At 64.8% G+C, this 12,174-nt stretch overlaps 2 protein-coding genes across 3 annotated transcripts; one reads left to right on the top strand and one right to left on the bottom strand.

The window, feature by feature from the left end:
* Positions 1-2,419: 2,419 nt before the first annotated feature.
* Positions 2,420-5,165, bottom strand: C13H14orf119 (chromosome 13 C14orf119 homolog). Of its 2 annotated transcripts, none has more exons than XM_044984555.1 (2): positions 5,028-5,165; positions 2,420-3,304 (listed from the first exon to the last, which is right to left on the bottom strand). In XM_044984555.1, exon 2 carries the CDS (start codon positions 3,302-3,304, stop codon positions 2,951-2,953), a length of 354 nt encoding a protein of 117 aa, XP_044840490.1. In that variant the 5' UTR covers positions 5,028-5,165; the 3' UTR covers positions 2,420-2,950. The 2 variants fall into 2 exon arrangements, with proteins under 2 accessions (XP_044840490.1, XP_044840489.1); XM_044984554.1 differs by lacking the exon at positions 5,028-5,165 and adding an exon at positions 4,771-4,908.
* ACIN1 (apoptotic chromatin condensation inducer 1) lies at positions 4,764-11,463 on the top strand. Its single transcript, XM_044984553.1, has 3 exons — positions 4,764-5,485; positions 10,459-10,524; positions 11,149-11,463. The coding sequence occupies exons 1-3, from the start codon at positions 4,961-4,963 to the stop codon at positions 11,446-11,448; spliced, it is 891 nt and encodes a 296-aa protein (XP_044840488.1). The 5' UTR covers positions 4,764-4,960; the 3' UTR covers positions 11,449-11,463.
* Positions 11,464-12,174: the final 711 nt, after the last annotated feature.

Genomic DNA, 12,174 nt, shown 5'->3' with positions numbered 1-12,174 from the left:
GGTCACCGTCCCGGTGATGGGGGGTCACCGAGCGCTGGTGCCCGGGGTCACCGTCCCGGTGATGGGGGAGCCGATCACTGGTGCCCGGGGTCACCGTCCCGGTGATGGGGGGTCACCGAGCGCTGGTGCCCGGGGTCAACGTCCCGGTGATGGGGGAGCCGATCACTGGTGCCCGGGGTCACCGTCCCGGTGACGGGGGGGCACCGAGCGCTGGTGCCCGGGGTCACCGTCCCGGTGATGGGGGGGCACCGATCGCTGGTGCCCGGGGTCACCGTCCCGGTGATGGGGGGGCACCGAGCGCTGGTGCCCGGGGTCACCGTCCCGGTGATGGGGGGGCACCGATCGCTGGTGCCCGGGGTCACCGGCCCGGTGATGGGGGGGCTCCGAGCGCTGGTGCCCGGGGTCACCGTCCCGGTGATGGGGGAGCCGATCGCTGGTGCCCGGGGTCACCGTCCCGGTGATGGGGGGGCACCGAGCGCTGGTGCCCGGGGTCACCGGCCCGGTGATGGGGGGGCACCGAGCGCTGGTGCCCGGGGTCACCATCCCGGTGATGGGGGGGCACCGATCGCTGGAGCCCAGGGTCACCGTCCTGGTGATGGGGGGGGCACCGAGCGCTGGTGCCCGGGGTCACCGGCCCGGTGATGGGGGGGCACCGAGCGCTGGTGCCCGGGGTCACTGGCCCGGTGATGGGGGGGGCACCGATCGCTGGAGCCCGGGGTCACCGGCCCGGTGATGGGGGGGGCACCGATCGCTGGAGCCCGGGGTCACCGGCCCGGTGATGGGGGGGGCACCGATCGCTGGAGCCCGGGGTCACCGGCCCGGTGATGGGGGGGGCACCGAGCGCTGGTGCCCGGGGTCACTGGCCTGGTGATGGGGGGGGCACCGAGCGCTGGTGCCCGGGGTCACCGGCCTGGTGATGGGGGGGGCACCGAGCGCTGGTGCCCGGGGTCACCGTCCCGGTGATGGGGGGGCACCGATCGCTGGTGCCCGGGGTCACTGGCCTGGTGATCGGGGGGGCTCCGAGCGCTGGTGCCCGGGGTCACCGTCCCGGTGATGGGGGGGCACCGATCGCTGGTGCCCGGGGTCACCGTCCCGGTGATGGGGGGGCACCGATCGCTGGTGCCCGGGGTCACTGGCCTGGTGATCGGGGGGGCTCCGAGCGCTCGCCCCCAGGTTCCCTGTGATCTGTGGGGAAGTGGGGGGCACAGATCACTGGCCCCCAGGGTCACCTGCACAGGATGCGTCGCCCATGGGGGGCCCAGCGCCCCCCGTCACCTTTCTCCGCCGTGGAGGGGCAGGCGGGAGTCGGAGAAGCCCAGGCTGCTCCCCCCGTTGGAAGAACACGGGGCCTGCAGGGTGTTGTGGGAAACTGAGGCAGAGACGCAGCCGGGCCTGGAACCGGGCAGTGACCCTGGTCCAGTCCCAAATGCAGGGAGGTCCCCCGTGTTAGGGGCACAGATTGGGGGGCCTGACCAGAGGACCCCCAAAGCTGGGGGGATCCCAGTCAGGCTGGCTCGCTGCCCCCCAGCCCCCGCCCGGACTGCACTGGGCGGGCCCGGACGCCTGGGTCCCGTCCCAGGCTCTCTCTGCCGGCCTCGGAGCGATGGGGGACCCGCGGGGCGCTGGCCCGGACGCCTGGGTCCCCGTCCCAGGCTCTCTCTGCCGGCCTGGGAGCGATGGGGGGCCCGCGGGGCGCTGGCCCGGACGCCTGGGTCCTGTGCTCTGGCCGGTCTCCCCTCCCCCGGCCGCGGTGTTGTGCAATGCCGGTTGGTTCAGCCCGCGGTCGGTGTCTCAACCTCCAGAGCTTCCGGGGGGGAGGTGGGGCAGAGACACCGTCCCCCAGGGGTGGAGCGTCCCCCATGTCCCCCCGTCCCCCAGATCCCCCCAGCGAGGGCCAGGGCCCGGCCCCCCCCAGCCGGGGAGATTGCACCGAATTGTGAAACAGGCCGTTACCCCCCCCCCCCGGGGTTTCCATGGGGCCGGTTTGCGAAACTCCCGGCCAGGCTCTCGCCACCCGCAGGGCGGAGCTGGGAGATCCCCTCCCCCGCCCTGCGCACCCCCCTCTACACCGCTTCCCCCTTTGCCCCCCCAGCAGGGAAACCCGCTGCACTCCCCCCCCGAGCTGGGAGCGAACCCAGGAGTCCTGGCTCCCAGCCCCCCCCCCGAGCTGGGAGCGAACCCAGGAGTCCTGGCTCCCAGCCCCCCCTGCTCTAACCACCAGCCCCCCCCCCCGGGCTGGCAGCGAACCCAGGAGTCCTGGCTCCCAGCCCCCCCCCCCCCTCACGCTGGGAGCGAACCCAGGAGTCCTGGCTCCCAGCCCCCCCCCCTCCCCCCGAGCTGGGAGCGAACCCAGGCGTCCTAGCTCCCAGCCCCCACCCATGGCAGCGTGTGAACAGACCACTCGGGGGTGCTGCGTTGGTGCTTTTGGACCCATTCACTGTTTATAAACAACTTGGTGACCCCCGTCCCCGGGCCTCCGCTGGCTGCTCCAGGCACTCAGGACAGGCCTGTAGGTCCTACGTAAACAAGTCCCCATGAAGAAACGGCTGGTGGTGTAGCTCAGGCTGCGGGTGGGGTGTAGAAAGCATTGTAGGGCCTATGTCAACAAACGCCACGGTGGTGACTGGCAGGGAGGCTGGCACGGAGTGGGTCGCCGGGGGCAGCTGGCTGATGCAATGATGTGTAGGCCCTACATAAACAGACTCACTTATTGTAGGTCCTATGCGATGTGCATCCTGAGATACAGCGGGGAGGGATTTGCCACGGGGTCCCTGTGCCTTTCCCACAGCTGCCGACTTCGCGGTCCCACATCAACAGGCCGACTTACAGTAGGTCCTACGTAAACCACTGCTGTGGAATGGAGGCTGGTGAGCAGATGGGGGGGTTCACCCCCCAGTGCAGACCGGGAAGGGGGTCCCTGGCGCGGCGCCGGGGGGCAGCCCCCACCCACCTAGTCCTGCCCGGCGGTGGCCGCCAGCTGGCTGTAGAAGTGGGCGGCGAAGTCCGGGTCGACCTGCTCCAGCCGGGCCAGGAAGTGGTTGCGCTCCGGCTCGCTCCAGCCGCGGAACCACTGGTCCCACAGGCGCAGCTGGCACTGGAAGAGGGAGGGGGGCGGGGCGGGCGCCCCGGAGAGGCTCAGCCCCTCCAGCCCCTCCAGCAGGGGGCGCAGCTTGCCAGGCACGGCCTTGGCCACCAGGTCCCGTAGGAAGCGCTGGCGCTGGGGGGGCGCCCAGCCCGAGAACCAGTGCAGGACACAGCGCATCTCCTGGGCCACCCCGCGCGCCGGCAGGGGGCGCTCCGCCATCTGGGGAGAGAGGGGTCAGCGCCGGGGTCAGAGCCCCGCCCCTGTGCTGATAGCCCCGCCCCCGGGGCACAGCCCCGCCCCTGTGCTGATAGCCCCGCCCCCGGGGCACAGCCCCGCCCCTGTGCTGATAGCCCCGCCCCCTGGGCACAGCCCCGCCCCTGTGCTGATAGCCCCGCCCCCTGGGCACAGCCCCGCCCCTGTGCTGATAGCCCCGCCCCCGGGGCACAGCCCCGCCCCTGTGCTGATAGCCCCGCCCCCTGGGCACAGCCCCGCCCCTGTGCTGATAGCCCCGCCCCTGTGCTGATAGCCCCGCCCCCTGGGCACAGCCCCGCCCCTGTGCTGATAGCCCTGCTCCCTGGGCACAGCCCCGCCCCTGTGCTGATAGCCCCGCCCCTGTGGTGATAGCCCCGCCCCCTGGGCACAGCCCCAAACCTGTGCTGATAGCCCCGCCCCTGTGCTGATAGCCCCGCCCCCGGGGCACAGCCCCGCCCCTGTGCTGATAGCCCCGCCCCTGTGCTGATAGCCCCGCCCCCTGGGCACAGCCCCAAACCTGTGCTGATAGCCCCGACCCTGTGCTGATAGCCCCGCCCCCGGGGCACAGCCCCGCCCCTGTGCTGATAGCCCCGCCCCGGGGCACAGCCCCGCCCCTGTGCTGATAGCCCCGCCCCTGTGCTGATAGCCCCGCCCCCTGGGCACAGCCCCGCCCCTGTGCTGATAGCCCCGCCCCCGGGGCACAGCCCCGCCCCTGTGCTGATAGCCCCGCCCCCTGGGCACAGCCCCGCCCCTGTGCTGATAGCCCCGCCCCTGTGCTGATAGCCCCGCCCCCTGGGCACAGCCCCGCCCCTGTGCTGTTAGCCCCGCCCCCTGTGCTGATAGCCCCGCCCCCTGGGCACAGCCCCAAACCTGTGCTGATAGCCCTGCTCCCTGGGCACAGCCCCGCCCCTGTGCTGATAGCCCCGCCCCTGTGCTGATAGCCCCGCCCCCTGGGCACAGCCCCCACCCTGTGCTGATAGCCCCGACCCTGTGCTGATAGCCCCGCCCCCGGGGCACAGCCCCGCCCCTGTGCTGATAGCCCCGCCCCCTGGGCACAGCCCCGCCCCTGTGCTGACAGCCCCGCCCCCTGGGCACAGCCCTGCCCCTGTGCTGATAGCCCCGCCCCTATGCTGATAGCCCCGCCCCCTGGGCACAGCCCCGCCCCTGTGCTGATAGCCCCGCCCCTGTGCTGATAGCCCCGCCCCTGTGCTGATAGCCCCGCCCCCTGGGCACAGCCCCGCCCCTGTGCTGATAGCACCGCCCCCTGGGCACAGCCCCGCCCCTGGGCTGATAGCCCCGCCCCCTGGGCACAGCCCCGCCCCCTGTGCTGATAGCCCCGCCCCCTGGGCACAGGCCCCCTTCTCTGCAGCTAGCCCCGCCCCCTGGGGCCGGGAGCGGGACAGAGCCCGGCCGGGGGAGAGCTCAGTCCTCACCCGGGTCCGTTCCGCGATCGAAAGGCGCCTACACGCGCAGCCCCCGGCCAAGCCTCGTTTTCACCGGGGCCCCGCCCGCGAGTGCCGGCCGCAAGCACACGAGCGTTTCCGGAGCGGCCCGAGCGCACGGACCCGCCTTCAGCTGGCGGCGGAAATAACCGAGCGCGTCCGAACGGCCGCCGTCCAGCGCATGCTCAGTGACGGAACCGAGTCGGTGCCGAACGTGCCCGATATTTTCCGAGCAAGGACGGACGCACCCGAGCGCTGCAGGATCTCACTTCCGGGTCCCGAGCCGCAACCCGAAAGCTCCCGAGGAGTGACGGAAAGTCCCGAAGCCCACTTCCGGGTGCGCGATGGCGCCGGCGCGGACCGAAGCGAGGCCGGAAAGACCCGAAGAGCCGAGGCGGGGACTTCTAGGTGGGCGAAGGCTGCCGAGCGTCTCCGGAAAGAGCCGAAGGTGCGCGAGAGGCGGCCTGGCGGCGGCCGAGCGTCTCCGGAAAGAGCCGAGGTGTGGCCGGAAGTTGCCGAGCGGGCCCGGACCGGGCGAGGGAGGAGGCCGGCAGCGGCGCCACACAAGATGGCGGACGGGGAGGAGGTGACTCTGGACGGGAGGCCGCTGCAGGCGCTGCGGGTCGCCGACCTGAAGGCGGCCCTGCAGCAGCGCGGCCTGGCCAAGAGCGGCCAGAAGAGCGCGCTCATCAAGCGGCTCCGCGGGGTGAGGCGCGGGGCGCAGCGCGCATGCGCGGCGGGACCCCCGCTTCCCGCCCGGCACAGGGCCCGGGGCCCCGCGGGGAGCCAGCACGCATGCGCGGGGATCCCACCCTCGCACGGGCGGGGGGCGGGGAAAGGGGGAGCCCGGGGGGCGCAGGGGTGGGGGGAGGCCGGGATAGAGCCAACTGCCGCCAGCAGCGGGGGGCGGGGCTTGGGGAGACCGCACTGCCCCCGCCAGCGGGGGGCGGGGCTTGGGGAGACCGCACTGCCCCCTCCAACGGGGGGCGGGGCTTGAGACCCCACTACTGCCACCAACGGGGGCGGGGCTTGAGGAGATCCCACTGCCACCACCAACGGGGAGCGGGGCTTGGGGAGATCCCACTGCCACCACCCAAGGGGGCGGGGCTTGGGGAGATCCCACTGCCACCACCCAAGGGGGCGGGGCTTGGGGAGATCCCACTGCCACCACCCATGGGCTTGGGGAGATCCCACTGCCACCACCAACGGGGGCGGGGCTTGAGGAGATCCCACTGCCACCACCAACGGGGAGCGGGGCTTGGGGAGATCCCACTGCCACCACCCAAGGGGGCGGGGCTTGGGGAGATCCCACTGCCACCACCCAAGGGGGCGGGGCTTGGGGAGATCCCACTGCCACCACCCAAGGGGGCGGGGCTTGGGGAGGTCCCACTGCCACCACCCATGGGCTTGGGGAGATCCCACTGCCACCACCAACGGGGAGCGGGACTTGGGGAGATCCCACTGCCACCACCCAAGGGGGCGGGGCTTGGGGAGATCCCACTGCCACCACCCAAGGGGGCGGGGCTTGCGGAGGTCCCACTGCCACCACCCATGGGCTTGGGGAGATCCCACTGCCACCACCCATGGGGGCGGGGCTTGGGGAGATCCCACAGCTCCAACCAACGGGGGAGGGACTTGAGGAGATCCCATTTCCACCACCAATGGGGGGCGGGTCTTGGGGAGATCCCACTGCCACCACCAACGGGGGTGGGGCTTCAGGTGACCCCCCTTCTGCCACCAATAGGGTCAGGGCTTGAGGAGATCTCCCTGCCCCCGCCAACTGGGGTTGGGTCTTGGGGAGACCCCACTGCCACCACCAATGGGGGGTGGGTCTTGGGGAGATCCCACTGCCGCCAGCAGTAGGGCTTGAGGAGAACTCACTGCCACCAGCAGAGGGGGGCGGGGCTTGGGGAGATCCCATTGCTACCACCAATGGGGGGGCGGCGCTGGCTTCGGGAATCCCACTTCCCCCATCAATGGGGGCAGGGTTTGGGGAGATCTCAATGCTGACTCCAATAGAGAGTGGGGTTTGGGGGATCCCCTTGCTACCACAAACCACAGAGGTGAGGCTTGGGGGGATCCTCTTCCCACCACAAATTCAGGGTGGTTGAGGCTTGGGGAAATCCCACTTCTGCCACCAATGTGGGGGGCAGGGCTTCATGTGGATGTTGTGTTGGACAGTTCATGGTTGGTGGAGTTGTGGTTCAGGGACACAGTTGGTTTGGTTGGAGAGCGAATGTGCTAGCACTGGATGTTGGATTATTGTTGAATTACATGATTGGATTGGATGTGTCTGAGATACATGGTGGAATAGGTTGGATGGCAGCTGTTGTGTTGGACAGTCAACATTGGGTTGAGTTGCCGAGTAGTATGGAGGGAGTGGGTTGTATCGCAGATGTTGAGTTCGGCAATCTACACTGAATTAGGTCGTTGAGTTACAAAGTAGAATTAGATTGGGTGGCAGTTGTTTGCTTCAGTTGTAGTTGAGTTTTGCGAAGGAATTCAACTGGGTGGCAGTGGTTGAGTTGGACAGCCAACATTGGGTTGGGTTTTAGTTACGCTGCGTAGTGAATTGTATTGGGCAGTGGTGGTTGGGTTGGGCAGCCATCATTGGGCTGGGTTGTAGTTGAGTTGGGCGGTAGAATTGGATTGGGTGGTGGTGGTTGGGTTGGGCTGGTTTGTACTTGAGTTGGGCGGTGGAATTGGATTGGGCGGTGGTGGTTGGGTTGGACAGCCAGTGTTGGGCTGGGTTGTAGTTGAGTTGTGTGATGGAACTAGATTGGGTGGTGGTGGTTGGGTTGGGCCTCCAATGTTGGGCTGGTTTGTAGTTGAGTTGGGCGGTGGAATTGGATTGGGCGGTGGTGGTTGGATTGGGCAGCCAGTGTTGGGTCAGATTCTACTAGAGTTGTGCAGTGGAACTGGATTGGGTGGTGGTGGTTGTGTTCGACAGCTGACGTTGGGTTGGGTTGTAGTTGAGTTGTGCGGTAGTATTGGATTGGGTGGTGGTGGTTGTGTTCGACAGCTGACGTTGGGTTGGGTTGGGTTGTAGTTGAGTTGTGCGGTAGAATTGGATTGGGTGGTGGTGGTTTAGTTGGGCAGCCAGTCTTGGGCTGGGTTCTAGTTGAGTTGTGCAATTGAACTGGATTGGGCGGGTTCTAGTTGGGCTGGGTTCTAGTTGAGTTGGGCCGTGGTGGTTGCATTGGACAGATGACATTGGGTTGGGTTCTAGTTGAATTGGGCCATGGAATTGGATTGGGCAACAGTGGTTGGATTGGGCTGGGTTGTAGCTGAGTTGGGCACTGGAATTGGATTGGGTGGTGGTGGTTTAGCTGGGCATCCATTGTTGGGCTGGGTTCTAGTTGAGTTGGGCAGTGGAATTGGATTGGGCGGTGGTGGTTAGTTGGACAGCCTGTGTTGGGCTGGTTTGTAGTTGAGTTGGGCGGTGGAATTGGATTGGGCGGTGGTGGTTGTGTTGGGCAGCCGACGTTGGTCTGGTTTGTAGTTGAGTTGGGCAGTGGAATTGGATTGGGCGGTGGTGTTTGTGTTGGACAGCCGATGTTGGGTGGTGGAATTTGATTTGGTGGTGATGGTGAAGTTTGGCATGCAATGTTGGGTTGGGTTGTAGTTGAGTTGGGCAGTGGAATTGGATTGAGCCATGGTGGTTAGTTGGACAGCCTGTGTTGGGCTGGGTTCTAGTTGAGTTGGGCGGTGGAATTGGATTGGGCGGTGGTGGTTGGGTTGGACGGCCTGTGTTGGGCTGGTTTGTAGTTGAGTTGGGCGGTGGAATTGGATTGGGCGGTGGTGGTTGGGTTGGACGGCCTGTGTTGGGCGGGTTTCTAGTTGAGTTGGGCAGTGGAATTGGATTGGGCCATGGTGGTTAGTTGGACAGCCTGTGTTGGGCTGGTTTGTAGTTGAGTTGGGCGGTGGAATTGGATTGGGCGGTGGTGGTTGGGTTGGACGGCCTGTGTTGGGCGGGTTTCTAGTTGAGTTGGGCAGTGGAATTGGATTGGGCCATGGTGGTTAGTTGGACAGCCTGTGTTGGGCTGGGTTCTAGTTGAGTTGGGCAGTGGAATTGGATTTGGCGGTGGTGGTTGGGTTGGACGGCCTGTGTTGGGCTGGTTTCTAGTTGAGTTGGGCGATGGAATTGGATTGGGTGGTGGAGGTTGGGTTGGGCAGGATTCTCGTTGAGTTGTGCAGTGGAATTTTCTTGGGCCGTAGTGGTTGGGTCGGACAGCTGATGTTGGGCTGGGTTGTAGTTGATTTGTGCGGTGGAATTGGATTGGGTGGTGATCGTGTTCAGAACATTAGGTTACGTATACTCACCTCATTTGGGTCGAGTGACTAGTCCAGTGCCCTGGGGTTTTTCCAGCTGGGAGTAGAAATTGGCGATGGAATCTGGCTTTTTGTCTACTGCAGTTTTATTTGCTTACAAAGAACATACATCGTCTCGTTTTTCTGCATGCAGGAGGAATCCAGCACCAGCAGATGATTCCTTTGCTTGCTGTCCCGGGCTTGCCTTCCAGCCAGTTATGTGCCCAAAAAGCTTTTGCCTTTAGTTTTCTCATCAGGCCACGTTACTGTGCTTCCAATCTGCCTGCTTGGCTTTCTCTCTGTGTCCATGTGTCTCTCTCTCGCTTGTGCTGAGTCTAGTCCTCTCACACTCTGACACACACGTACCCTTAGCCCGAAAACAATACTCGGTGAGAACCTTTGTGTCTGAGTTGTTTGTATTCTTGAGTGGCCTTGGGTGTGCCTTGGAGCTCCTACGGTTACTTGTGCTAAGCCTGAGCCAAGGGCAGCTTTTCATCTCACTGATAATAGTGGGCTTTGAATCCAGTCTGTAACAGCACGCCGTGGATAGCCACTTTTGAGTTGTTCTGTTGGGTTAATCACATGGCAGCTGTGGACAGGGCGGCAGATGGATTGAGATGGGATGAAGCTGGGTGGGTGAGTTGAAAGGTGGCTGTTGAGTGTGATGGATGGGGATGTGGCAGGCTGAGCATGGCTGACAGGTGTTGTGTCGTGGTGGAGTTGGTTTGGATGGCGGATGTACTGGGAAGGTCCAGAGGCTGTTGGGAGTCTGGTGCAATGGTGGATTTTCAGGGCTGTCTAGCTAGGTCTGCAGCTGGTGGAGGGTCACGTGGGTTGGATGGCAAACGCTGAGTTGCTCAGCCCATGGGCGTCGTGTTGAGAAAGTTGACTGGGGGGTCTTGGGTTGTGTGGTGGGTTACAGAGTAGATATTGTGTGGGTAGGGTTGAGTCAGGCCTTGAATGTAGCCTTGGTGGGATGACTGCTGGGTTGGAGGGGCTGCGAATGGACATTGGGTGGGAAGGTGGTCATCAGGGCGGGCGTAGCTGGCTTGGGTCAAGTCACGGATGAAGGCTGGAGGCGGGGGGATGTGGCTTTGGAAGGGTGGGCAGAGGGTTTGGGGTTGGGCTGCAGAGGCGGTCCATTGAGGGAGTTAGGTTGTGGATGGGTTAAAGGAGAGCACGTGGATGGTTGTGTGGGGTCACGCGTGTGAGGGTTGGGCTCAGCTGGGCGGGGGCAGGCCCTGTCTGTAGGGTCGGGACAGGAGGGCTTGGAGGAGCTGGGGAGTGGAGGCTGGGCTGGGGGGCCAGTGCTGGGGGCCCCCTCAGCAGCAGGGATCCATCTCTGAGCTCGGTGTCTCTCCGCCCCAGGCCCTGATGCTCGAGAACCTCCAGAAGCACTCAACCCTGCACGCCACCTTCCAGCCCAACTCCCAGGTGAGACCCCGTCACGAGCACCGGGGGGGGGGTGTCTGAGCACAAGTGCTGGCAGCTCTTCCATAGCCCCAGCCACCGCCAGCCCACAGTGAGGGCGGGGGGGGGCTGTTCCCTCTTCTAGCCCTGCCTCTAACCACTAGAGTCCACTGCCTTCCCAGAGCCAGGAGAGAGCCCAGGAGTCCTGGCTCCCAGCCCCCCTCTCCTAATCCCCTCCCAGAGCCGGGGAGAGAACCCAGGAGTCCTGGCTCCCACTCCCCGCCCCCAACCACTAGAGCCCACTGCCTTCCCAGAGCCAGGAGAGAGCCCAGGAGTCCTGGCTCCCAGCCCCCCTCTCCCAATCCCCTCCCAGACCCAGGGAGAGAACCCAGGAGTCCTGGCTCCCACCCCCCGCCCCCAACCACTAGAGCCCATTGCCTTCCCAGAGCAAGGAGAGAACCCAGGAGTCCTGACTCCTAGCCCCCCTGTTCTAACCACTAGCCCCCTCTTCCCCCCAGAGCCAGGGATGGAACCCAGGAATCCTGGCTCCCAGCCCCACCCCCACTCTAACCACCATCCCCCCTCCCCCTGCAGAGCAAGGGATGGAACCCAGGCATCCTGCCCCCTCACCCTCTCATCTCCCTGCAGATCGGTGAGGAAATGAGCCAGAACAGCTTCATCAAGCAATACCTGGAGAAGCAGCATGAGCTGCTGCAGCAGCGGCTGCAGAGGGAGGCGCGAGAGGCAGCCGAACTGGAGGGTGAGTGTGGGGTGGGGCCCACACTAGTGTCAGTGCCCAGGGACCCTGGTTCTTTTCAGCCGGGGGGCGGGGGGCACTGGGCACATCTGATTGCCTGGGACTCCCCTCAGCATTCAGCCAGTGGGCATGAGGCGTCTTCAGAACCCAAGCCACCAGTGAGGTGGAAATGGGTGCCTTTGATTGGCTGACTGCAGAGGGGGTGTCAGCCAATGGCAGGGCTGCTGACAGGTTTGCATCTCTGGGTCTGCTCAGTACTACCTGCATCCTTCCCCCTTCCTGTGGCTGGAGCAAGCTTTGCCCTCTGCATCTGGAGCAGGTGGCTGACTGGACTCTAGAACCCTGGGATCTAGAACAGCATGTTCTGGAGTGGGATTCTAGAATGAGTGGTCTGGAATCTAGAAAACATAGCACTTGGATTGGTCTAGAACATGCTGCCCCAATCTGGAATTTGCTCTGGAAGGGTGTGAGAGACCCAGAAATCTGAGGTGATCTAGAACCTTGCTCTCCCCAGGGGTGTGTCATTGCCTCTGGTCATGAGCTCTCTTCGCCACAGTAACCAAGCATTTTAGAATCAGGGGTCTAGACCGAGACACTTAGAATATTGCTTGGGTCTAGACCTCTCGGTGCGCTCTTTGAGACCATATTCAGCAGAGATCTAGAATTCTGTCTGCTCCAGCTAAGAGTTTTGAGAGACCAGGATATCAGTCTAGAACCTAGACCACTCTAGATCCATGCCACTCAGTTTTGAAGTGAACACTGGCTCCCATGATCCTTTGCTATCTGGATGCAAGATCTGGTCGCGGGGGGGGGGGGGGGTCAGAGTACTGCAGTTGCAGAAACCTCACTTCCTGAGGAGCTAGAAAACCAGAGAGGCAGCAAGAATGGAGAAGGAAGGTGCTGGGTCTAGGACAGGT

The sequence above is a fragment of the Mauremys mutica genome, chromosome 13, assembly GCF_020497125.1.
Source record: "Mauremys mutica isolate MM-2020 ecotype Southern chromosome 13, ASM2049712v1, whole genome shotgun sequence".
In the NCBI taxonomy this organism is placed as follows: domain Eukaryota; kingdom Metazoa; phylum Chordata; order Testudines; family Geoemydidae; genus Mauremys; species Mauremys mutica.
The sequence above is the reverse complement of the archived record's forward strand: the minus strand, read 5'-3'. Positions and strand labels throughout refer to the sequence as shown.